This window comes from Lissotriton helveticus, chromosome 12 (genome assembly GCF_964261635.1).
Source record: "Lissotriton helveticus chromosome 12, aLisHel1.1, whole genome shotgun sequence".
Classification (NCBI taxonomy): Eukaryota; Metazoa; Chordata; class Amphibia; order Caudata; family Salamandridae; genus Lissotriton; species Lissotriton helveticus.
Window position 1 is genome coordinate 378,975,894 of NC_136073.1, and position 26,682 is coordinate 379,002,575.

The window sequence follows — 26,682 nt, forward strand, 5'->3', positions numbered from 1 at the left end:
TTTTTAATTGAATTTTATGTTTTAGTACTGGAGCGGGTTGTGGGTTTATAGGGGAATAGGGTGGAAAGTAATTTAAATATAGTAAATTAATTATTAATTTTTAGTAATTGTAAATTAATTTTAATTAATTTTTGTGTTTAAGTTTATGTTTAAGTTTTGTAGCGGGTTGTGGGTTTATAGGGGAATTGGGTGGGAAGTAATTTAATTGTAATTAAGTAATTATTTGTTATTGGTATTGATAATTATTTTATTTCTAAATAATTGGTAATTAATTATTTTAATTGGTAATTAATTATTTTAATTGGTAATTAATTATTTTAATTGGTAATTATTTTTTAAATTGGTAATTAAGGTTTGTAATTGGTAATTACATTTTATATTTGTCAATTAATTTTTTTTATTGGTAATTAAGGTTTGTAATTGGCAATTACATTTTTTAAGTGTTAATTCTTTTGATTGGTAATTAATTTTTTTTAATTGGTAATTGATATTTTTGATAGTTAATTATTTGGTCATTTATATTTATTAATGACTATTTATTGGTATTTATTGTTATTTTATTGTTAAGCAATTATTTATTTGTAATTATGTTTTTAGTAATTATTAATGGGTATTTGCAAATGGTGTAGAGTTCTTTAAAAATTAAATTTGTAATTATTTTATTCACAACAATTATTTATAAGTAGGTTATATTTAACTTCTGCACTATCCAATGCTTTCCCTACTGTTGCACTCTCTGGAGTGGGAATAGTAATTTTTACCCTCCCTCTATCCAATGCTTTCCCTACTGTTGCACTCTCTGGAGTGGGAATAGTAATTTTTACCCCTACGCTATCCAACGCTTTCCCTACTTTTGCACTCTCTGGAGTGGGAATCGTAATTTTTACCTCTACGCTATCCAACGCTTTCCCTACTGTTGCACTCTCTGGAGTGGGAATAGTAATTTTTACCCCTACGCTATCCAACGCTTTCCCTACTTTTGCACTCTCTGGAGTGGGAATCGTAATTTTTACCTCTACGCTATCCAACGCTTTCCCTACTGTTGCACTCTCTGGAGTGGGAATAGTAATTTTTACCCTCCCGCTATCCAATGCTTTCCCTACTGTTGCACTCTCTGGAGTGGGAATAGTAATTTTTACTCCTACGCTATCCAACGCTTTCCCTACTGTTGCACTCTCTGGAGTTAGAATATTAGTTTTTACCCTCCTGCTATCCAATGCTTTCCCTACTGTTGCACTCTCTGGAGTGGGAATCGTAATTTTTACCCCTACGCTATCCAACGCTTTCTCTACTGTTGCACTGTTTGCAGTTGGAATAGTAATTTTTACCCCTACGCTATCCAACGTTTTCCCTACTGTTGCACTCTCTGGAGTGGGAATAGTAATTTTTACCCTCCCGCTATCCAATGCTTCCCTACTGTTGCACTCTCTGGAGTTGGAATAGTAATTTTTACCCCTACGCTATCCAACGTTTTCCCTACTGTTGCACTCTCTGGATTTGGAATAGTAATTTTTACCCCTACGCTATCCAACGCTTTCCCTACTGTTGTACTCTCTGGAGTGGGAATAGTAATTTTTACCTCTACGCTATCCATCGTTTTCCCTACTGTTGCACTCTCTGGATTTGGAATAGTAATTTTTAGCCCTACGCTATCCAACGCTTTCCCTACTGTTGCAGTTTTTGGAGTTGGAATAGTAATTTTTACTTCTACGCTATCCAATGTTTTCCCTACTGTTGCACTCTCTGGAGTTGGAATAGTAATTTTTACCCCTACGCTATCCAACGGTTTCTATACTGTTGCGCTCTGTGGAGTGGGAATGGTAATTTTAAGTTCTATGCTATCCAACATTTTTATTACTGTATTTTTTTAACTTATGGATTTTGAATAGTATTTTTATTTATTTAGCTATTTAATTTTTTGGTATGAATTTAGATAATGTAGTATATAATTAATTTTAGAAATATTGAAAGTATATTTACATTTTTTTATTTATTAAACATAATTCTTTATATTGTATTTATGTTTTTGTTTTATGTTTGTAAATGTATTTGTAATTTATAATTTGTATTAATCTATACATTATTAAAATAAGTATTACAACTTATTGTTAAGTATGTATATATTATATATTTTCTGTATATGTTTAATGTATTATTAGTATATATGTATTATTTATTCATTTGAAACATTATTAGATATTTTTAACTGTTTATTTTATTTATTAGTTATTTTCTTTATTTTACATTTATATTTTTACAGAAAAAAAACAATATTTTTAATATCGATATTTTTAACATCTATATATTTTTTCCGATATTTTTGTACTTACCGTGTTGTAGATAGGATGTCGATATTCTTGCCTTCGATATTTGTGCATCGATATTTCTGTAGGTCGATATTTCCTTGGTCGAGATTTTGTCAGTGATCCCATTGGCGTAGAGTGTATTGACAGTGCAGTGATGTAGAGTAAAGTGTTGCAGGATAGTGTAGAGTGGAGTTCCGTAGAGTGAGTGGTCTAGACTGGAGTGGTGTAGAGTGTAGTGGTAAAGAGTGCCGTGGTGTAGAGTAGAGGTGCACAGCCTAGAGAGACGTCGAATGGAATATGCATTGTCTGGTAGCACACTTCCATTACTGACACCACACTTTCAATTGAAAAAAAACATTACATTTACACAGACCTACAGTTTCACTGATAAAAGTATTCAGTGCACAAGCACAAGCGATAATGTGGGGAAATGTCATCACCTGGTGTATTGGTTTGTTGTGATTGTTTTAAAATATTTGTTTTCACCACAATTCAGAATTACCCCAAAATTTGTTTCATTTGAGCTTTTCTAAATCTGAAATATATGCACAGGCATTTTCAGGCATTTAAATTGTGTTGTGTGCCTCCCCCAGTAGCCAACATGATTGTTACATACATCCTTTCACTTTGAAGTAAGAGAAGGAAAAGTAAACACCTAGCTCTGTGCAAGTGATAGCCTGGCATTTGACCTCTGTCTTTGAATGCATGGCAAATGTGACAAGAAAACAAGATTTAAAAGTCTGTTTACAGAAATCGAGCACTAGTGGGCAAATACAGTAAATAGGATTTAGGCAAGGGAAGGGACGACCCTGAGCTGGACAGCCTAAAACAAATTGAGGCAGCAAATAGAGTCAGCAAATAGAAAGCATGGAAATGTGACCTACAAATCGCAATGATAATGGTAAATAACAGGTGGAAAGCCAATTACACCTTTTTATTCATCACATTTCAATACCTAATATAACATGACATTTCTCAAACATTGATTAATAGCCTCATGGTGAGTGGTCTGACATTTGATCGCTATTTGGCAGCATATACAAGCACTTGGTGGTTTGAATGTTCTTAATAATTAATTTCCTTTTAAGTGAGGTGTCTCAATTTTTTATGTTAATACCAACCCTTATTTTCTTTTAGCCTTATTTTGCTTACTAACTTGTTCCAGATAAGTTTAGTTTACAATATGTATAATGTGGACTTTCATGTCCTACAAGTCATCTGGGATTAATTTACATTTAACTTATTGCAGAATTGCTAGATGATATATGTATCTTAAAATTTTAGTTTGATAATTTAGTTGTATCTCTCCAAAACATATACAATAGGTAGAAGGTTTAACCACCTAACAATACAATTGGAGATGTGGTCAACTGAATGTTCTAAGGAGCCAATAAAAAAGGATGTGTTGGTCCAGACAAGCCTCTATACCTGATAACATTGCCTCTTTTTATTCACATCACGGTGAGTTTGTGAATGGATCTCAAAGATCCCCCACCAGAAGCACAAGTGTGAGACACCGAGGCATACACCATTGTTTTCAAAGAGGCAAAACATCTATACACACCCGGCTGTTAATAATCCAAACTGATTACATACTTTTCATAAATACTACAACTTCTCCACAGGGAAGTCTAGGTAAAGAGAGTCAGACAGTTGATCACTTGCATCAGAATGGAAACCTCCTTAATAATACATTGTCAATTTCTTTTAAATGTTATAAAATGTATCACATTTTCCTTATTTAGCTATTGAATTTATAACCAGTGGTATACTTTGAAAGCAAAATCCCATACATTTCTTCCTTCCTTGTTCACACTCATTGCTTCCTTTCTGCCTCCCTTCCCTTAATCATTTGTTTCTCTCACTTATTCTTCTTGCTTGCCTTTTCTTCCCTTGGCCCTTGATGTAATTATCTTTAAGTGCATGTTTCATTTCCTTCCTTATTCCCTTCATCCTACCTTGCTCTCTCCCTCCTGCCACCCTTAATTCCATTCCTTTTGTTCCCTTAATTACTACTTTAAGTCATTCACTTTCTTCACTGTTTTTACTGTACTCTTATTTTTCTCCTTTCTTTCCTCCTTTGTTTTCCCTATTGCTAGCTTGCTTCCATCTCTTCTTTATTTACTTCTTTCCTTTTCCTCAAGTGTTTTTAACCTTTCTGTCTGCCTCACTACCTTCATATATATCTTTCTTCCACCTCTCACATTCACAGTCACTGCAAGTAACAGCTTCTGCCTAATGTCCATAATAAAAGAGAAGATAAAAGATAGAAAAATAAAGTTGATGAGTAATCACTTTGATGGTTGGCAAATGGTTTATTGGATATACAAACAAATATAAAAGTATTACTTTTGTACAACTTGTATAAACTGGTTACTATATCTCAGTATTTGTAATCATTTAGTCTAGAATTTCATGGATTCCATATTCAAGAAAAATGTGTATGGACTGTATACGTTTTCTAACTGTAAATCACAGTTGTCACTTGTGAAATCAAGCCAACTTTTTATTTTATTCTCATTTTATTTGACTGACAACATTTGCATGTTTGTGTATTTCTATTAAATATGTAGTCTCTACCATTCGTTTGCTTCCGTACTGCAACTTCTCTTCTCTGGTGCTTGACTTCTCTGACTTGGTTTCTTCCCTTTTCTTATGTTGATAAAGAGCATTTGAAACGCAAATGACGCGTCTTGAAGCAGAGTTTGTGAGGCGTGAAGCTCCTCCTTCATACGGACAGCTTATTGCCCAGGGACTGATCCCTCCTGTTGAAGATTTCCCAGTTTACAATGCGTCACAGGTAACATGCAGTGGTATCTCATGACATCACCATTATTTATCCACTTGTCTTGTTTTTTGACTGTAGCTACTTAAATTTAATTAATAATATATATTTTTGTTAACACAGAAGTGCTATTCACAAAAGTAACTTTACTACACTTTTTTACTACTTGTGGTTATTCACGAGTTTAAAGTTACTCAAATGTGTAGGCTCACATGTCCCCAATACCTGAAATAGGGGGAGTAGTCCGTAAAAACCTCAAATACCACTGTAATGTTACTATTAGTAGTGACTTTACATCTGCATTTTAAAATTCCACATACTTGGAAACTTCCTCAATTGGTGCAGAGATCTTTCAATGGTTAAGTTTAGGAAAGTTAAAAGTTAAAAAAGACTTGTGTTTAATGTTAGTGTTAATTAATCTAACGTATTTATTGTACATGTAGACTATGTTCTTAAAAATGCCACTTCACTATTAATTACAGTTTAAACTAATTGTTTAATAAATGTAAGTACATTACATTAAATTAAAATTAATTTTTACGTTTCTGAAAAAAAAGACCCACATAAAGTAAAATGTTTATATTTATTCATGGAATGAAAGCGTTTACGTTATGTGTAACTCCGCCCACTTTGCTCATGTGATAAGACATTGCAAGGACGCTTTGACTAAGTGTATGCGTACTGATTCTGTGTATGTATATATGTATATATATATATATATATATATATATATATATATATATATATATATATATATATATATATATTCACTGAAAAAACCATAGGTTATAGACCATATATAGTTAGGAATTTGCATTTACAAAACCTTGAAAATTCACTGAAAAAACCATAGGTTAGAGACCATATATAGTTAGCTGGACATTTTATTGACATAAAACCAATGAAATTCCATATATAGTTAGTTGCACTAACTATATATCGCGCACCCGCAATCCACTGCTGATGATGTCACATATTACATCATTCATGACATGGTCAGTGACATCACTGATGACATCACTGATGACATCTCAAATGACATCACTGATGACATCACTGATGACATCTCAAATGACATCACTGATGACATCATCTAGTGTCTGTGTGTTTTTGTAAAGTTTAAATATGTTTTACATATTGAAGAATGAGTGGATGTATGGAAGACTGAGTGTGTGTGTGGCTGGCTGGGAGGTGTGTGACTCTGTGCATATCAATGTGTACTTGTATCAGTGATTGTATAAGAGAGTAAGTATGTGTTAGTATATGTGTGAAAAGTATGGTGTTCTGTGTTTAACTGTATAGATGAGGAAATCGAAGTGTGATTGATTCTTCACAGGACTGACTAGGTGTATGAGTGCATATGATAGTGTTGTAATAATGAGTGACTGTATGTATGAGTGATTGTATGGGTGAATGAGTGAATGTGTGTGTAGACGTAGGAATCAGTGAGTGCGTATGTAGTAACTGGTATTGGTGTGTCATGATGTCATCAGTGATGTCATTTGAGATGTCATCAGTGATGTCATTTGAGATGTCATCAGTGATGTCATCAGTGATGTCACTGAAGTATGGTGTTCTGTGTTTAACTGTATAGATGAGGAAATGGAAGTGTGATTGATTCTTTACAGGACTGACTAGGTGTGTGAGTAACTCCATGGATGAGTGGCAGTGTGTGAGTGTCTGCATAGGTGTATGAGTGCATATGATAGTGTTGTAATAATGAGTGACTGTATGTATGAGTGATTGTATGGGTGAATGAGTGAATGTGTGTGTAGACGTAGGAATCAGTGAGTGCGTATGTAGTAACTGGTATTGGTGTGTCATGATGTCATCAGTGATGTCATTTGAGATGTCATCAGTGATGTCATCAGTGATGTCATTTGAGATGTCATCAGTGATGTCATCAGTGATGTCACTGACCATGTCATGAATGATGTAATATGTGACATCATCAGCAGTGGATTGCGGGTGCGCGATATATAGTTAGTGCAACTAACTATATATGGAATTTCATTGGTTTTATGTCAATAAAATGTCCAGCTAACTATATATGGTCTCTAACCTATGGTTTTTTCAGTGAATTTTCAAGGTTTTGTAAATGCAAATTCCTAACTATATATGGTCTATAACCTATGGTTTTTTCAGTGAATTTCATTGGTTTTTTAAAAGCTAATATCTATAGCTGTAAAATATATTCTTTATTACGTGACGTATCACGTAGCCACGTGAGACGCCTCATGGCGTGTCGCATAACCGTGACGTATCGGCTCTGCAGCGCAAACAAAACCCGTAACGTAAGCGTGCCGGAGCACGCTTACAGATATATATATATTTTTTAACCTTAATTAGACAAAATCCACACGTGCACATATCTTGAGGCCTTGCAAAGGCACATCAAACAAACAGTCCCTACAATTTTGCCAAGTTTGCTGGAAATCTATTCCCTTAATTTTTTTTTTACTGTTTCTCTTGGTTTTCCCCTTGTTACGCTTACCGGGACGCTACCCGGTACGCGAACCGGACGCTCCAAAAACACAAGATGGCGGACTCCCGTTACGCTGCCGGTTAGCTGCCCGGTTCGCGTACCGGGAAGCGCCTCTACCGCGAAAAATCGCGGGGGACTTTAATATCCCCCTCATCAATCCTAGGGGGTCAGGAGTGGTCTACCTTGCCCCCTTTCCTTCATTTCCCCCTTCGTTTTTCACCACATCTTGTCTCTCGATCGTACCGAGAGACAAGATGGCGGCCGCTCCGGACTGTTTAGAATGTTGACAGACACCGGAGAGCCAATCAGCTTCGCTTCGCGAAGTTCCGTTACGCGTCAGGTACGCGAACCGGGGCCCTAACCGGAGCGCTGTCACAGATATATATATTTTTTTAAACGTTAATTTCTCAAAATCCCCTGGAGCACATATATTGAGACATAGCAAAGGCACGTCGGGCAAACCATATCTACAATTTTGCCAAGTTTCATGTAAATCTATTCAGCCGTTCGAGCTAAAAGTGAGTCCAACCGCCCTATGGAAAAATGAATGGAAAAAACGAGTTTTGGGACCCCCCTTTTTTCTCGGCCCCCCTTGACGAACCCCCCCCCCCAAATTTTCAGGGGCTGCTCAGAAACAAAATGTGCCATTTTCCTGAAAATTTCAGCCAATTCCGTCCACAAACGCCAAAGTTATTAGACATAGAATTTTCAGAAATCCCATAGAGAAAAAATCCTAACTATATATACCCACTGGCTATCGCCAGTAGGTAATATACATATATAAACATATATAATCTGCATATCTATATAAATATAAATGCATGCATACATATACATATATGCATACATATGCATGTTATTTACATGAAAGTTTTAAAAACACTAATAAAAGCAAAGCTAAAAAGCCACCTCATTACAAACGAAATGGCTTTAACTTAAACGAGGGCGAGATCTATTGCATTTTCAATGCTTGTTTACTTTGGTTCTACCAAGAAGGCATTCAGATGTGTCACACATTTGCCATAAATTCTGAATGTTAGCACTCTAGTTGCTCATTAGATCACTGTAGTAAAGCTAGTGCTCACCAGGGAAGTCTGCTGCTAATCATGGTTTGCAGCCATTTTCCCGCATTTTTTATCCCGCAGACTTTCAGTCCGCATACCATTATCCCGCAAGGTCATTGACCTCGCATACCATTATCCCGCATTGTTTCAAAACGCATGTGCATTTATCGCGCATGCCTTTACAAAGAATTACGTTTTAAAGGCATGTATGGTAAATGCATTTGCGTTGTGAAAACCACGATGACGAGAGAGGTAAGTGGGTTTGTGTTAATTTTTTCATGGGTTAGTGATTGTGTAGTGTAGTGTAGTGTTGTGTAGTGTAGTGTTGTGTTAGTGTAGTGTAGAGTTGTGGTGGTTGTTTAGTGTAGGGTCATGCTGGGGGTAGTGTTTTAGGGTTTAGGGTTGTGTTGTAGTGTTTGCGTAGTGTAGGGTCATGCTGGGGGTAGTGTTTTAGGGTTTAGGGTTGTGTTGTAGTGTTTGCGTAGTGTAGGGTCATGCTGGGGCTAGTGTTTTAGGGTTTAGGGTAGTGTTGTAGTGTTTGCGGAGTGTAGGGTCATGCTGGGCGTAGTGTTTTAGGGTTTAGGATAGTGTTGTAGTGTTTGCGTAGTGTAGGGTCATGCTGGGGGTAGTGTTTTAGGGTTTTGGGTAGTGTTGTAGTGTTTGCGTAGTGTAGGGTCATGCTGGGGTGTAGTATTTTAGGGTTTAGGGTAGTGTTGTAGTGTTTGCGTAGTGTAGGGTCATGCTGGGGGTAGTGTTTTAGGGTTTTGGGTAGTGTTGTAGTGTTTGCGTAGTGTAGGGTCATGCTGGGGGTAGTGTTTTAGGGTTTTGGGTAGTGTTGTAGTGTTTGCGTAGTGTAGGGTCATGCTGGGGTGTAGTGTTTTAGGGTTTTGGGTAGTGTTGTAGTGTTTGCGTAGTGTAGGGTCATGCTGGGGTGTAGTGTTTTAGGGTTTTGGGTAGTGTTGTAGTGTTTGCGTAGTGTAGGGTCATGCTGGGGTGTAGTGTTTTAGGGTTTTGGGTAGTGTTGTAGTGTTTGCGTAGTGTAGGGTCATGCTGGGGGTAGTGTTTTAGGGTTTTGGGTAGTGTTGTAGTGTTTGCGTAGTGTAGGGTCATGCTGGGGGTAGTGTTTTAGGGTTTTGGGTAGTGTTGTAGTGTTTGCGTAGTGTAGGGTCATGCTGGGGGGTAGTGTTTTAGGGTTTTGGGTAGTGTTGTAGTGTTTGCGTAGTGTAGGGTCATGCTGGGGGTAGTGTTTTAGGGTTTTGGGTAGTGTTGTAGTGTTTGCGTAGTGTAGGGTCATGCTGGGGGTAGTGTTTTAGGGTTTAAGGTAGTGTTGTAGTGTTTGCGTAGTGTAGGGTCATGCTGGGGGTAGTGTTTTAGGGTTTAGGGTAGTGTTGTAGTGTTTGCGTAGTGTAGGGTCATGCTGGGGGTAGTGTTTTAGGGTTTAGGGTAGTGTTGTAGTGTTAGCGTAGTGTAGGGTCATGCTGGGGGTAGTGTTTTAGGGTTTAGGGTAGTGTTGTAGTGTTTGCGTAGTGTAGGGTCATGCTGGGGTGTAGTGTTTTAGGGTTTTGGGTAGTGTTGTAGTGTTTGCGTAGTGTAGGGTCATGCTGGGGGTAGTGTTTTAGGGTTTAGGGTTGTGTTGTAGTGTTTGCGTAGTGTAGGGTCATGCTGGGGGTAGTGTTTTAGGGTTTAGGGTAGTGTTGTAGTGTTTGCGTAGTGTAGGGTCATGCTGGGGGTAGTGTTTTAGGGTTTAGGGTTGTGTTGTAGTGTTTGCGTAGTGTAGGGTCATGCTGGGGCTAGTGTTTTAGGGTTTAGGGTAGTGTTGTAGTGTTTGCGTAGTGTAGGGTCATGCTGGGCGTAGTGTTTTAGGGTTTAGGATAGTGTTGTAGTGTTTGCGTAGTGTAGGGTCATGCTGGGGGTAGTGTTTTAGGGTTTTGGGTAGTGTTGTAGTGTTTGCGTAGTGTAGGGTCATGCTGGGGTGTAGTATTTTAGGGTTTAGGGTAGTGTTGTAGTGTTTGCGTAGTGTAGGGTCATGCTGGGGGTAGTGTTTTAGGGTTTTGGGTAGTGTTGTAGTGTTTGCGTAGTGTAGGGTCATGCTGGGGGTAGTGTTTTAGGGTTTTGGGTAGTGTTGTAGTGTTTGCGTAGTGTAGGGTCATGCTGGGGTGTAGTGTTTTAGGGTTGTGGGTAGTGTTGTAGTGTTTGCGTAGTGTAGGGTCATGCTGGGGGTAGTGTTTTAGGGTTTTGGGTAGTGTTGTAGTGTTTGCGTAGTGTAGGGTCATGCTGGGGGTAGTGTTTTAGGGTTTTGGGTAGTGTTGTAGTGTTTGCGTAGTGTAGGGTCATGCTGGGGGGTAGTGTTTTAGGGTTTTGGGTAGTGTTGTAGTGTTTGCGTAGTGTAGGGTCATGCTGGGGGTAGTGTTTTAGGGTTTTGGGTAGTGTTGTAGTGTTTGCGTAGTGTAGGGTCATGCTGGGGGTAGTGTTTTAGGGTTTAAGGTAGTGTTGTAGTGTTTGCGTAGTGTAGGGTCATGCTGGGGGTAGTGTTTTAGGGTAGTGTTGTAGTGTTTGCGTAGTGTAGGGTCATGCTGGGGTGTAGTGTTTTAGGGTTTTGGGTAGTGTTGTAGTGTTTGCGTAGTGTAGGGTCATGCTGGGGGTAGTGTTTTAGGGTTTAGGGTAGTGTTGTAGTGTTTGCGTAGTGTAGGGTCATGCTGGGGTGTAGTGTTTTAGGGTTTTGGGTAGTGTTGTAGTGTTTGCGTAGTGTAGGGTCATGCTGGGGGTAGTGTTTTAGGGTTTACGGTAGTGTTGTAGTGTTTGCGTAGTGTAGGGTCATGCTGGGGGTAGTGTTTTAGGGTTTAGGGTTGTGTTGTAGTGTTTGCGTAGTGTAGAGTCATGCTGGGGGTAGTGTTTTAGGGTTTAGGGTTGTGTTGTAGTGTTTGTGTAGTGTAGGGTCATGCTGGGGGTAGTGTTTTAGGGTTTAGGGTAGTGTTGTAGTGTTTGCGTAGTGTAGGGTCATGCTGGGGTGTAGTGTTTTAGGGTTTTGGGTAGTGTTGTAGTGTTTGCGTAGTGTAGGGTCATGCTGGGGGTAGTGTTTTAGGGTTAAGGGTAGTGTTGTAGTGTTTGTGTAGTGTAGGGTCATGCTGGGGGTAGTGTTTTAGGGTTTAGGGTAGTGTTGTACTGTTTGTGTAGTGTAGGGTCATGCTGGGGGTAGTGTTTTAGGGTTTAGGGTAGTTTAGTTGTTTAGTGTATGCTAAAGGCATATTCGTTCTAAAGGTTTTCGTTATTTTAATTTGCGGCCTAATAGTACATGCGGGATTTCGTCATATATTCGCTAATCATACTTTCTATGGCAAAATGAACCCCCTCATTTTGTTCCTTTTTAAATTAAATGTTTTAAGAGTTACCACTTTATTCCAATCAAGATGGCTTCAGGTGTGCCATACCTTTGTAATAAGTAGGACTGTTAGCACTCTAGTTGTTCTTTAGAACACTCTGGGACATTCTGTCATTGGGCTATAGTTGGGCTACATCTGGCTGATATTTGGGCTACATTTGTTTTTTTTGTCTCTGGTGGCCATCTTTGGGCTACATTGGGCTACATTGGGCTACATTGGGCTACATTTGGGCTCCAACATATATATAGCCCAATGTAGCCCAATATATATTTTTCAAAGTTAATTTTCGTAAAAACCACTGGAGCCTATATCTTGAGACATAGCAAAGGCACATCGGGCTACCAGTCCCTACAATTTTGCCAAGTTTGGTGTAAATCCATTCAGCCGTTCAGGCTAAAAGTGAGGCCAACCGCCCTATGGAAAATTGCATGGGAAAAACACGTTTTGGGACCCCCCTTTTTTCTCGGCCCCCCCTTGACGAAACCCCCCCAAATTTTCAGGGGCTGCTCAGAAACAAAATGTTCCATTTTCCTGAAAATTTCAGCCAATTCTGTCCTCAAATGCCAAAGTTATTCGACATAGAATTTTCAAAAATCCCATAGGAAAAAAATCCTAACTATATATACCTACTGGCTATCGCCAGTAGGTAATATATATATATATATATATCCTGTAGAGCAACTAGATAATCCCGTTAATGATTCTTATTCCAGGATCTTCAACAAACACTTTACGGACCTATTTCCAACTGTGTAACCAATAGTCTGCAATATAGTTGCAGATACCTGCGTACAACAAGTCATGGAGTGCCTTAAGAAACACTTTATTTGTGATTTAACTTGTCTTGGATGGTCTCTTATATGTCTCTGCGCCCTTTTAGATGTCATTTTGACCAGCCGTAACCAAGGCATCTACTACGAGTATTAGCACTTTTGAGCCGGCCAGTGACTAAGCACTAGCACTTTATTAATGGTTGTTTATCTCCTTGAGCAGTCTAGTGATTTAATTAGTTTTGGATGATTTGTTATAAGTCTTTGCAGCCTTTTAATTAGATGCTTTTTTGCCAGCTGTAACCAATACATCTATTATGAGCACTTGCACCTTAGAGCCAGCCAATGACTAAGTACTAGCACTTTATCAATGCCTATCTAGCTTCTTGAGCGATCTTGTCAAGTGTTGATTATTTTTAGTTTTATTAGGAATTATTTTAAGTTGTAACTTATTGGGGTATGTTATTAAATGTTAAATTGTGTATATTTTGTATTGTAGGACCTGTCTTTGAAAGACTAACTTAATAAAATAATCATTCATTCATTCATTCATGCATTCAATATAACATTAATGTAATTATTTGTGGAAACGCTTTTTATAGTAAATTCATTTTTTAAATGGTAATTGAATTATTTTAAAATTAATTAATATTTATTTATAAATTATATTACATTTTGTAACACTAAGCTAAATTTATAGATATTTTAATTCATTAAAATTAGTTATTTTAACATTATTTCCTAGGGGATTTTTCTTAAAATCCTAAACTCCATTAGTTTCTATGAGAGGTTGGTGCGGTTCAGGGTTTACTCGTGGGTGGTGCTGGACTAACTCCAGCTCTGGGGTGGAGTACATTTACGACTGTTTTTGGCAGTGGGAACAATAGATATGCAGTTTATGAATAGGAGTGTGCTTACACTTTTGTGTATGGGTGCATGTCCATCTCTAAACCCCTCCAAAGTCCCCATTGCTGCGAGGCCTTCGGGTGGTTATGCGCTATACAAATGGAATTTTCAATTCAATTTCAATTCAATTTAACCCCATATCACTCCTCCCTAAAACCCTCCCATTTATTGCTATATATATTCCCCATTTTTCAAGCCAATTCCCCATCCCTCCCACCTTTACTACTAAAACACCATATGTGTGTGGAGAGCTCTGTACATAAAAGATAGAATAGGCAGAGGGATATTAGTACTATTGTAGTACTACTAAATGTACTACTAATGCAGTTTGTGAATAGGCTCCACAGGCTTTATTTTACTCCTCAATAGTTGTGATAATGAATCGTGGGATTGTTAAATTTCAGCTTGCTTGATTAGCAAAAGGTTTAATACCCAGCTTAGTTTATGACTACTTGTATGTTCTGATTTGGAACCATCGCATAGCTGCTGGGTCTCCCTTAAGAACATCCCTCCTTGAGGGAAGGGGGTTCTGAGAAATGGTTGTATGCATCTAACCTAATATTCTTGTTAATAGGCCTCTGTATTGCAGAACATCCGCACAGCGATGAGACGACAGATGAGACGCCACACTTCCCGGAGGAATTCTTCCAGGCGGCGGCTGGGAAGACTATGGAACAGATTATTTCACAGGCCAAGAGTGAGAGGGCAGATTCCCCTCTTAACACCGTCACATACTTCCCAGTCGAATTTCAGTGGGGAACTTCCCCATCGAACTGAGGTAGACGCCCCCAGTTCTTTAAGTACTCCAGAAGGGCAGGTTTTAGACTCTGACCCGGTTGGTTCAATAGGACGACTGCCAGAAACAGCTGTAGGTATTTTGCAGAATGAGCTCGATGCCATAGAAACAACACCTTCAAATGTCTTACAAAGCTCTTCTGCAGATCCTGCTGCAGGTTGCATTGTGGAAGAAAGGAACAGTAACTTGGGATCTGAAGAGAGTACCTGCAGCAGGTTTGAAGCACCAAGCAATATGGAGCCAGAGAAACATTTTAGGGATCCATTGTCTGATGGTGTCGCGGCAACTCTCAGCAGTGAACTTGAGTCAAGAGGAAACACATCAGGGACCAGCAACTCAAACAGGAGTCGTTCACATAGGAAACAACCCCATAGATTGCCTTTAAGTAAACAGAAGTCTGAATATTCAGACGCTTCTTTGAATGTTCATATTCAGGTGACTGTGCAACACCAGGCTGGCCCTTGTTCATGCCAGGAGGAGCCCTTGGGTGTCCATGCTGCTTGTTTCCATTCTACAGAAGTGCCAATGACAGATGAACCCTCTTCTCCCCTTTCAGAACTCAACACCAGTGACGACGAGTCTTTACTTGTTTGTTAGAAACAATTGTGGTGATAAATCAGCCTTTTAGATTTGTATTTTTTGTAATTTCCACTCTGTACTTTAGTTTTCAGCCTATATTTTTATATAGTTACCTTAATTAAATGCCCAAGCATGTATTTTGACTGTTGAAGGTGAGATGAGTGTAGCAGTTGCTTAAGGAAGGACTGCATATCAAACGCAAGTAATTTGAGTAAATGATAGTAAAACAAATTGCAACACTTTAATGCTCCCTGTATGTCGAATTCCATCTTCAAGGGCCAAACTCATGTCAGGTTTTCATGATGTCCACTCACACTCAATTTGCATACACGGAAATGTAAATAGGAATAGTTTACATGTTTGTTGGTTATTCGCCCTTCCAGAACAATGATTAGGCACCCATTGTGTAACCATGATTAGAACACACAAAAAGTCTTAAAAGGTAAGCCTATGAAAGGTATACATTTCTAAAAGTGGATGTTAAAAAAATATATAGATATCGGATGAACAATTTTTTTTTGCGGTACTTTGAGTTCAACATTTGTCTTAAATTTCATGGCTGAATACTTACAAAAGGAAAATTTTACTCCAAGTGCAAACGGTAAATTGAAATGCAAGCATTAAAATGTATGTAGAAATATGAACATTTTTTTCCCTTATCAGAAGAAAAATCTCTTCATGTAGGCTGCCCTAAGCGTTTCTACAACATTTGCTTGGCCGACTCGACTCCCAACTAACTTTCTGTATAAATTACTGAAATGCACAAAAGGAAGAGAATGTAACTAGTGAACCACCCTGAGGTGGAATACAGAATTTATAGAGCGTGTGCTACATATCTACCTTTTCAAGAAAAAAAGGTTTGGGTCCTATATCTGTTCTGGCTTGGACCACTCATATATGCTAAACAAACCAAGGGGCCAGACAGATTTTATTTTTTCATTTTTGTACCCACACAGCCAATGCGTGCTGGAGGGTTATCTATTTTATTTTAGTTTTTTTATTTTTAGAAAAACATTCATCGATTTAAAATATGTCATCAAATAGACAGTCAACAAACAGTGAAAAATTACATATAGACAAGTGAAATGTGCAATAATGAACTGTACAAGTGTTAAAGAGAAAATATATTATCAGTTGATGCAGGCAACACCAAACAATACACAATTGTACACCTAACGATACATTCTCATTAGGAACCAGTCCTTTCTATTAGGTACAAAGACAAGCGGACCTCAGGTTACAGAGAATTGCCTGCCTGTCTAACTGGGCCACGGGTAGGAAAACTAATTAGGGGGTTGCGCATCTAGGGAAACACACAATGTGGATATAAACAACCCTAGTGGCACCCTTGTTGTTTTTCCAAGGCTCAGGGTCTTGACCCAGGCAGGCAGTTCTCTGTAACCTGAGGTCCGCTTGTCTTTGTACCTAATAGAAAGGACTGGTTCCTAATGAGAATGTATCGTTAGGTGTACGATTGTGTATTGTTTGGTGTTGCCTGCATCAACTGATAATATATTTTCTCTTTAACACTTGTACAGTTCATTATTGCACAAGTCACTTGTCTATATGTAATTTTTCACTGTTTGTTGACTGTCTATTTGATTATTTACAACAAGGGGTGGTGATGGACAGAGTCTCTGAATTAAGCAGAGTACTCTCACCCAGTCAAGAGATCAGGGCTAAATCCAACACCGTTTTTTAGCTCATTGCACCATCCCAGTTTCAGAACCTGGCTGTATGCAAATTAGTCTGTCCCTGGCCCAGTGCATCATGGGAACAGGGCAGACCAGACTACAAAAGCCAATTCTTAGACTGGGAAGGAAACAAGCTTCCGGGGACCGGTTTCTGCCATTTCAGGCGTCTTCGGCCCGGCTTGCTTGAATCCTGATGGTGCAATGAGCAAGGGACTCACATCTGAGTATACCCTTCCACGCTCAGGGTGGACAAAATTATTTACAACAAGGGGTGGTGATGGACAGAGTCTCTGAATTAAGCAGAGTACTCTCACCCAGTCAAGAGATCAGGGCTAAATCCAACACCGTTTTTTAGCTCATTGCACCATCCCAGTTTCAGAACCTGGCTGTATGCAAATTAGTCTGTCCCTGGCCCAGTGCATCATGGGAACAGGGCAGACCAGACTACAAAAGCCAATTCTTAGACTGGGAAGGAAACAAGCTTCCGGGGACCGGTTTCTGCCATTTCAGGCGTCTTCGGCCCGGCTTGCTTGAATCCTGATGGTGCAATGAGCAAGGGACTCACATCTGAGTATACCCTTCCACGCTCAGGGTGGACAAAATTATTTACAACAAGGGGTGGTGATGGACAGAGTCTCTGAATTAAGCAGAGTACTCTCACCCAGTCAAGAGATCAGGGCTAAATCCAACACCGTTTTTTAGCTCATTGCACCATCCCAGTTTCAGAACCTGGCTGTATGCAAATTAGTCTGTCCCTGGCCCAGTGCATCATGGGAACAGGGCAGACCAGACTACAAAAGCCAATTCTTAGACTGGGAAGGAAACAAGCTTCCGGGGACCGGTTTCTGCCATTTCAGGCGTCTTCGGCCCGGCTTGCTTGAATCCTGATGGTGCAATGAGCAAGGGACTCACATCTGAGTATACCCTTCCACGCTTAGGGTGGACAAAATTATTTACAACAAGGGGTGGTGATGGACAGAGTCTCTGAATTAAGCAGAGTACTCTCACCCAGTCAAGAGATCAGGGCTAAATCCAACACCGTTTTTTAGCTCATTGCACCATCCCAGTTTCAGAACCTGGCTGTATGCAAACTGTCTATTTGATGACATATTTTAAATCGATGAATGTTTTTCTAAAAATAAAAAAACTAAAATAAAATAGATAACCCTGCAGCACGCATTGGCTATGTGGGTACAAAAATGAAAAAAATAAAATCTGTCTGGCCCCTTGGTTTGTTTAGCACATATCTACCTTTAGCACATTTGCCATTATTTAAAAAAAGATCAGATCCACTAATGCAGTTTAACTTGTTTCCAATCACATGAACATGTCTTCTGGTAGCCATCTTGAAGTTGCTTGTTTTTCAAATTTTGCTGTGATATAACTGTGGCGACAAATCAGAACCAAGATAAAGAGATGTTTCGATTAATGGTTGTTTTTTTATATAATTTTCAAGGGTTAAGTTCTGTGCATTCCACTGGAGAAAATCGTATTTTAAGGTACAAACTTTCAAAGCTGTTGTAATCTCGGTTGAAATTTGTATTCTCTCTGGTATGATATGTTTTAAAAACATATTTATAAGATAGCAAACTTATCTTAAATGGAAAGGTGGCCTGCTTCATGATGAAAATGACATTGCTCCACAGTTTTGGCCTACACTATGAAACATTGAATTATTTAAGAGATCAAAACTTCTTTCTAAAAATAAACCATGTTGAATATAATATTCTTTTGTACCTTTACACTTTTTACAAGTACTTTAGAGAAAGTGTATTTTGTAATGTTCGTGAACATTGTTGTCTCTTGCAGTTTTCGTTTTTTAGTTTGTGTTTTTGCGAGTTCCCTGACACCCAATAAAGGGTTCTAATGGATACTTCTAACCACAGATTCCTCACTTTAGACTACTCCAGGTGCCAGACTGGATGCAGAAATGTTCCTAGCAGTGCTCATGCGTGTTGCTAGGTGACATTGTGCGGCTTCACACTAGGTCAATACCAGAGCGGAGCTGCATATAATTGTTACTCCTGCATGTTGACATCAATGTCTTTCTGTGCATTCCAACGTGGATTTTGAGCTCTGTACCAAATCATAGGACGAGTCCTATCACCGTTTCACTTCCCTCATGAACTCTTCTAGTAAATTCAAGTCCAAACACAATCATAAAACAACAAAGTGAAACTTGACCCCATCATGGCACTCCTACTGCACAGAGAAGATGCAAGTGTGTGAAGATGCAAGTTGCCTCCATCGAGGTCACTGAGCCAATTCCTCAGCTGCTCCCAGAGCTCCCTGAACTTCCCAGTATGCTGTAGCCCCGTTACTGGGACTGTACAACTCTGGTACAGACGTCCACGCTAGCCCCACAATCCATGCTGGTTCCTGTCACCCGAAGCTGGAGGATGAACCAACATCGGCCCAACTCGGCCGATGTCTAGCCACTAAAGTGCAACCAGTCTTTTTGCAGTCCGACTCTAACCTTAATCATCTACTGCATCACAGCTTTCAGCAAAGGCTCCTTTTATCTTTTTTGTTCTGACTCTGATCCTGTGCCAAGGCAGGGTGCACTCCAAGATGTTCATGATGATGATGTTGAGGGGAATGGCTTGCTACCTTGCTACCTCCTCAGTTCACTGCTGATGCCTTATACCTCTACTTGCAATACGTCAGTGGATTTGTCACCTCGCCTAAGACAGCTCGGCTCGGCCATTAACCGCGTGCGGGCGGAATTCCGCTCGTACGCTGACTTTTGCGAAACCGCATGTTACGTGACGAGCTGGGCTCGTCATCAGCGTAGCAGGAGGCTACCTCATGACGAGCCCAGCTCGTCATCAGCGTGCAAGGGGTTAAAGAGGAGAGTGCCTCAATTGCAATGGTGATTTTGAGGGCAATGTAGGTGCTACACTTACACCTGCCATACATTAAGTCTAAAACAAATCTTTTGATAGAAATCCTACAGCCTGGGTTGGCAACATCTGAGCCCATGGTTCAATTCCTTGATGCTTTTACAAATACTCTGATGGCTTCCTGGTCGAAACCATCTACTTGCCCACCTGTGAACAGGTGGTCAGATATCATAGACTAGCGCCTGGTGACCCAGAATTTCTCAAGGAAAACAAAACAAAACTAAAATCTCCCTCGGATGTATACTAGGGTGAAACTCCTATTTAAAAAAGTTATTTTTACAGGAGCTAAAATCCTCATCCAATTTGTTGACACTTTTGTTATTGTTTGTTTTATCATCGATAAAGCATATAAAGAACAGCAATAGTTTCAGATCTTAATGAGATAATATAGCATATAAAAATATGGCCACCCAACCATCAGACATACCAATATAACAGATTCATACCACTCAAAAACAACACCAATAAAATCAAGCAAGAGGTTTGTCAAGCATCATCGTACTAGGTTCACAAGTAATGTAATAATTGTGATGAATTTTCAGAAACAGCTTGACAACAATGCAAGGAATATACTATCATAATCATATTAGTACATGTTTCTTTGTAATTCCATTGGTAGTACAGATAAAGCGCTGACCCCCATTTCGGTGAAATACCAGGGATGAGGCGGCAACTTCCTCAGTGAAATACCAGGGATGAGGCAGCACCTTCCTCAGATTGGGATTAACCAAACCGCCAGAATAAAAGCAAGGATGGATGGATGGATGGGAGGCATTCTATTGAAAGACTTAGGAAAAAAGGCTCCAATTAGTACGATATATTAGTCTGTATATAATGAATATGGCCAACCACCACAATTCACCATGTGTATGTCACTAGGAAGTTAATTTAACCATGCAGTACCAAAGCAATAATACAGTGAAGAACATGCAAATGAAGAAATGACAAAGGATAGATCCATTGATCCCCTCAGTATAAAAAGAAAGAGCTAGACAGAAAAGGTCCACGGGATAGATTGTCTCACCCATGCTTCGTGCTATTGAGTAACAAGGTGATTAGACCATATAAAAATTCATACCTAATCTGAGAACCCAGATGTAAGCATCCGTAAGAACGGACAACACATACACTAATGCACTTGATATCTACAGATACTCTGGATGTGGTGAGCGACCGTGTCCCCAATGAAGATCACAAAATGCTGTACAAGGGAGTAAGGAATAAAGGATAAAAACACAGAAGTATTCCATCTAACTTTTTCCCCAAAAGTGAAATGAATAATCTGGGAGACTTACCTAGAGTGTAACCTTTAAATTGATCTGAAAACGTATGTAATGTGTTGTAGGGTTGTACGGCATTACAACGCGGGCTTTTACCCCGCATGCCATTACAACGCAGTTTTTACAACGCAAGTCGTTACAACGACTTGCGTTGGGGGGCGCTGGATAGTGGAATAGTTTAATTTTCTATTCCAACTCCAGCCCACGTTGACAGTAGGGAAGGTGTTGGATAGAAAATTAAACTATTCCCTATCCTACAGCGCCCTCCAGCGCAAGTCGTTGTAACGACTTGCGTTGTAATAGCAGCGTTGTAATAGCAGTGCGGGGTAATGCCCGCGTTATGGATGTTTCGTGTGTTGTAGCTTTCAATCAACGGGACCTGTTCTCTATTAAAGTATCTTCACTGTTAACATGTAGTAATTCTGGTAGGAGTTCCATAATTCAAGGTATAACTGAAATAGTTTTAGAACATACAAAAGAGCATAATACATGGGAGGAAATAGAAACCCCTATGAAAAAGCATAAAGTCTACACTGGTCGGTGGAAAAATGGTGACACCAACAGGGAAGCAAGGAAAGGGTCCGTAAACTATGGGTTGCAGAGAACAGAAAAACGAAGGCTGCGGTATCATGGGGACATAGCCTCCAATACGAATTAACCAATTGCCTAAAGTGGTCCTTAAACAAACAAATGGGCGCATCATCTATATATATAAGCTAGAGGAAATCCAGAACCCAAATGATTAGAAAAAAGGGTACTAAGATGTAGCACCAAGAATAAAAGAAAAAGTAATAGAGGGGTCCTAAAGCATTCATGCTCCGTATGCACAATGTCATATGGAAAAGAGAGATAATGACGTAGATGAAAACAGTGGCAGGGAAGTATGGGCACGGGACAATGCCACTGGCTTGCTTACCTCTAGTCACAGCAGACGGACGAACAGTTAACATGTGGTTTGTAAATGACGTCTGGCTCGTCCGTCACCATCTCCGGATTCAGAGAAGACAGAAGAAATGGTAGATATCGCGAGATTAAAAACCTCACGGGTTCACGGGCACCAACAAAAGTGAAGAGGTACAGGGAACGCCTCCAGATATAGGTAAGTGCAATTGGGCAGGAAAATACGGGTGTCATTTTTGAATGGAGCGGAAAAGCGTTTATTAATAGGAACAAATAATAAATGACTATACAAATGAGCAGTAAATGGAAATAGGCCCAACGAATACCCTATGCAAGTGAAACAAACTATAGGTCTCGCATTATTAAAGTTTGAGCTATTGGTGTTGCATTATTCAGCAATGCCAATAGCTCAAACTTTAATAATGCAAGACCTAATGCATTGCAAATGCTTGTTTTAATATTAGCAGGCATAGACCTATGATGATGATTTCGTCTGATTTTTTTTTTTTTTTAGTTGGCTGTTTTTTGTTTTTTTACTATTAGGCAAATGCCAAATAGGTTTTACCACTGATAATAATGACAAGAATAACAATAATAGGAATAATATCTTCGCGTTTAAAGACTGGAGTGGCTTCTGTCAGCCTGGCTGTGTTATTTGGGTTTGCTGAGAGTGAGAGACCGTCAGGAAAGGCTAACTATAACTTGTTTTTACTTTATTCAAAAATATGCGCTTCATGAATTGCTTGAAGTTACAAAGAATATTTTACATACAAATGAAATGTTTCAAATGCATATTGAAAATGTTTTATTCGACGTTTTTAGTAAAAAAAAAAGACATATATATTCATAACCTTAGCGCACGTTTGTAGCTTTGTAATCATGTAAAACACACCTTTTGCACTTTCAACTTATAAAAAACTAGCTTTAAACAATCTTTGAGTGGCATATGATCCTGGCCATTGTCTTCATTCCCTCATCGCTCATCTCCTGAAAGTTCCTCTGCATTAAGCCCGCGTGGTCAGTGCGTTGTGAGCTGCATTGTTTGCACCCCTTATTTAAAGAGCTTCGCAACGCAGAAGTGCAGCATAAGCCCTACGTAAACCGTCTCCGCCAATCCACTGCACTCAGGGGGAATGCTATTCTCCTGAACAACAGGATGGCTCAGCGAGCTGAACGCTTGTCTCCCACACGTGAGGTGGAATGTAAAGGGTCTGTGGATTCTGACCGGGCTGACTGAGCCTTCCACCAATGCGGCGTCGGTAAATTGAGACGTTTTGCATTTACAGCGCTTAAAACACAGGCCTGTTGGTTTATGCGCAGCACAACAATAGTCATTATATTTAAACGGAAAGATTACCTGACAGAGCTGAAGAGGGTGATGTAAATTTGACTCGCTGCTTATGGTTAATTACAGTTGAAGGAGTTAGAGTGACTTCCTACTGAGTGAACTGTTGACCCACCAGCGATCCTTCAAACAGAGGCACCTGTTGGCATCTCATCTCTGGTGACCCGGCCGTGGAAGACCCCGGCTCTGAGATGAGGATGACATGACACCCATAGAGCGCCCAGAATGTGCGCCCGAGGCTCTGTACTGCGTCTGCTGTATCTGAAACACTGCAGCGCACACACAACCTCCATCAACCAACTGTCGCCTGGAATCCAGCTCCGACTAGGTAAAATCAAAAACAGACTGGCCCCAGGGTGCTGACGTTACTCCTGCTCAACAGTTATCTTCTGCAAACAAGTTGGCTGTAAACCACTGACCCTGAATGTCACATACATAGAATTTCAGAGTCTCATGTCTGACTGCTTATTATTCGTTGCGTGTTTTTCTGTTGTGTTTGATCCTCTAAAATGAGGCCTTTCTAAGAAAACCCGTCAATACCCTGAGTGTCCAATGGTGCAGGTTTCAGAATACATATTTTTTTAGTTATCTAGATTTTACAAACAAACAGGCCTTCAGTTATCACCTTGTGCAAACTGGCTTTAAGGAAAGTACCTACATGTCCACAAGGTCTCGTGAAAGCTGACATTTGAGATCTGCGTCCTGCCTGTATTTGCTGTCAATTAATATAAAAAGGCGGATTAAAATCCCCAAAGGTTGGTACAGCTTGGGGTGAAAAGGCAATATTGTGGCTGTGGCATTAGCACTGAACAGTTGAAAGCCCTCAACCAGCGGTTTCCATCGCTCGGTATGACTTGTTCCACGGATTGTTGATATTTTTCAGGCTTATTCGACAGTTTATGCAACAGTTGTAATTCTTAAGGGCAAACAAGTCTATAATGTAAGGTGTGTTGTATGCAGCTGGAAACTAAGGAGGAGTCTCCTAACTCAAAAGGAACAAGCATCGCAGCACCAACGCTTTACTTTTAACGTTAAAAGTAAAGCGCAGGTGCCGCGATGATACCAAAAGTAAAGAAATAGATGTTTTTTTCTATTTCTTTACTTTTGGTATAATCGTGGCACCCGCTCTTTACTTATAACATTAAAAGTAAAGCGCGGGTGCCGCGATGATACCAAAAGTAAAGAAATAGATGTTTTTTTCTATTTCTGTACTTTTGGTATAATCGCGGCACCAGCGCTTCACTTTTAATGGTAAAAGTAAATCGCGGGTGCCGCGATTATACTAAAAGTAAAGACATAGATGTTTTTTTCAATTTCTTTACTTTTGGTATAAACGCGACACCCGCGCTTTACTTATAACATCAAAAGTAAAGCGTGGGTGCCGTGATTATACCAAAACTGAAGAAAAACAACACGAAGGCGGAAATCGAAACTAGTGGTGCGCACGCACCACAGAGTAGCGGGGGGCGAGGGAGCCTGTCTTCTGTGTCCGCGTGCTGATGTGCGTCCGAGACACAGACAGGAATGGGCAGAGCAAAGGCAGGACATGCGCCCACGTTTGCTCAATAGCGCGCCGTTTAAAAAAAAAAAATCGAAAGCCAATGAGAGACGGGGAAAGCAAAACCACACGCACAAGCGTGTGAGTAGCTTTCTAAAGCCTGTACAAGGGGTCTCGCACTGCGCGAGCACAGCTGCGCACTGCAACGCAGGTGCGAGACCTAAAAAGGGGGCAGCCATATAATACAGATAGTCATGACAAGCTGATAAAAAAAACTTGTTTTTTCAAACTAACAGAATATCTTGGATCATTTTGCAGAAAAGAACCAAAAGAGAATGAAGGATTAGAAACAAGCCCAGAGATGAGGGAATTCAGGTTTTGTGAAGCTATTTGGAGTGTGACTATGGGACAAAGGGGAAAAGTTACTGGACACCTCAGCATTTTCACACGCATGACCAGTACCACATCTGTGGTCCCCTTTAATCGGATCTTGTCCTAAGACAGGTTTTTGACATTAATCAGTTCCTTTGCTGGCAATAGTTCTCACTAGGGAATTCCTTAGATTACGGTTGCGTTTAAATACAATCATGGGTTTAGGTATCTTAGTTACAGATGGATCCATGTTAAGGATATACCATTGTAAGTTGGTAATCTGTCTGATTTTATGATCAACATTGGAATGTTGTACTATGCACACTAATTTGTCATCTATATCTTTGTTTCTATGTTGAAACATGGTCTCCCTATTGAAATATTTAGCTCTTTTGAAGGGCTCCGGTACTAGACACTTTAGGTAACCTCTGGTTATAAGTTTCTCCTTTAGTGTCTCTGCATGCCGCAAAAAGTTGTGCATAGTGGTGCAATTACAACATAGCCTGAGGAACAGGCTAAAAGGAATACCCTGCTTTTGGCATCACACGTGAAAGCCATTGCAGTGTAGTAGGGTGTTCTGTGCCATGGATTTGGTGAATAAAGATACCCGAAGCTGCTCATTGTTGTGATGAATCCATATAACCAGAAATTCAACTTTTTGCGGCTAGTTTTAGGAGTGAACCTCATATGGGGATCACAAACATTGATCAAAGATAGAAATTCTTCAAGTGAAAAAGATATTGTCTATATATCTAAACCACAGGTCTACATGTTCATTTAAAGGTGCGATTTCATTATATATGAATTTCTCTTCAAAGGTTCCCATGAATAGGTTCGCTACACTAGGGGCAGAAGCTGCTCCCATGCTAACTCCGTTAGGCTGATGGTACAGTTCCCCATCGTATTCAAAATAGTTTTCATGTAATACAATGGATAGACATTGTACGATACAGTCATAATGTTCATTATGTCCTGATTTATTGAGAGTAAGTCTTGTTGCCTTAAGTGTTTGGTATTTATGGTATGTTGGTGTAGAACGCCTCAATATCCGTAGTGACTAAGATTTCTGTAGTAGGGTTATAGGGTACACCTTCCAATTTAGAGATAATATGCCCAGTATCTTTAATGTATGCCAGTAAAGCACCAACCAGGGGTTTCAAAAAGGTGTAAACATATTTAGAGAGCGGCTCTATCGCCAACCCAATGGTGGAGACAATGGGGTGTAGAGGTGGATCTTGGGTATTTTTGTGGGTCTTAGGAACCCCATAAATAAGAGGTAACCTTGTACTGGGGCTGTTCAAATAATGGAATTCTTGGTTACAAATGATTCCTTTTCCAAGGCTGCCTCCATTACCATGTGGATCGAATTTGTGATCCTAATTTGGAGATTGCTGCTAGTTTACATAATAGGTCGGTTCATTGAGCATCTCTTTCATTTTGAATTTGTATGTCTCCGTGTCAAAGACCATGCCTCCACACTTGCCACAAGGCTTGATGGTGAGTTGTTGTCTAGTGTTTGTAATGCTCTGGGTTCTTGGCTAGAGATATTATACACTGAAGTCTAGGGGTAAGTTTTTTAGTATATACAGGCAGATTGGCGCTCAGACTAGTACGCGTTG

At 39.7% G+C, this 26,682-nt stretch overlaps 1 protein-coding gene across 1 annotated transcript in view; it reads left to right on the forward strand.

Moving 5' to 3' along the window:
* The window catches only part of LRP3 (LDL receptor related protein 3), a 94,560-nt gene extending 78,651 nt beyond the window's left edge, over positions 1 to 15,909 (forward strand). The window contains exons 5-6 of the mRNA XM_078668996.1: positions 4,974 to 5,106; positions 14,271 to 15,909. Coding sequence (XP_078525122.1) covers positions 4,974 to 5,106; positions 14,271 to 15,089 — 952 coding nt within the window. The 3' untranslated portion in view covers positions 15,090 to 15,909. The remainder of the gene's footprint in view (positions 1 to 4,973; positions 5,107 to 14,270) is intronic.
* Positions 15,910 to 26,682: the final 10,773 nt, after the last annotated feature.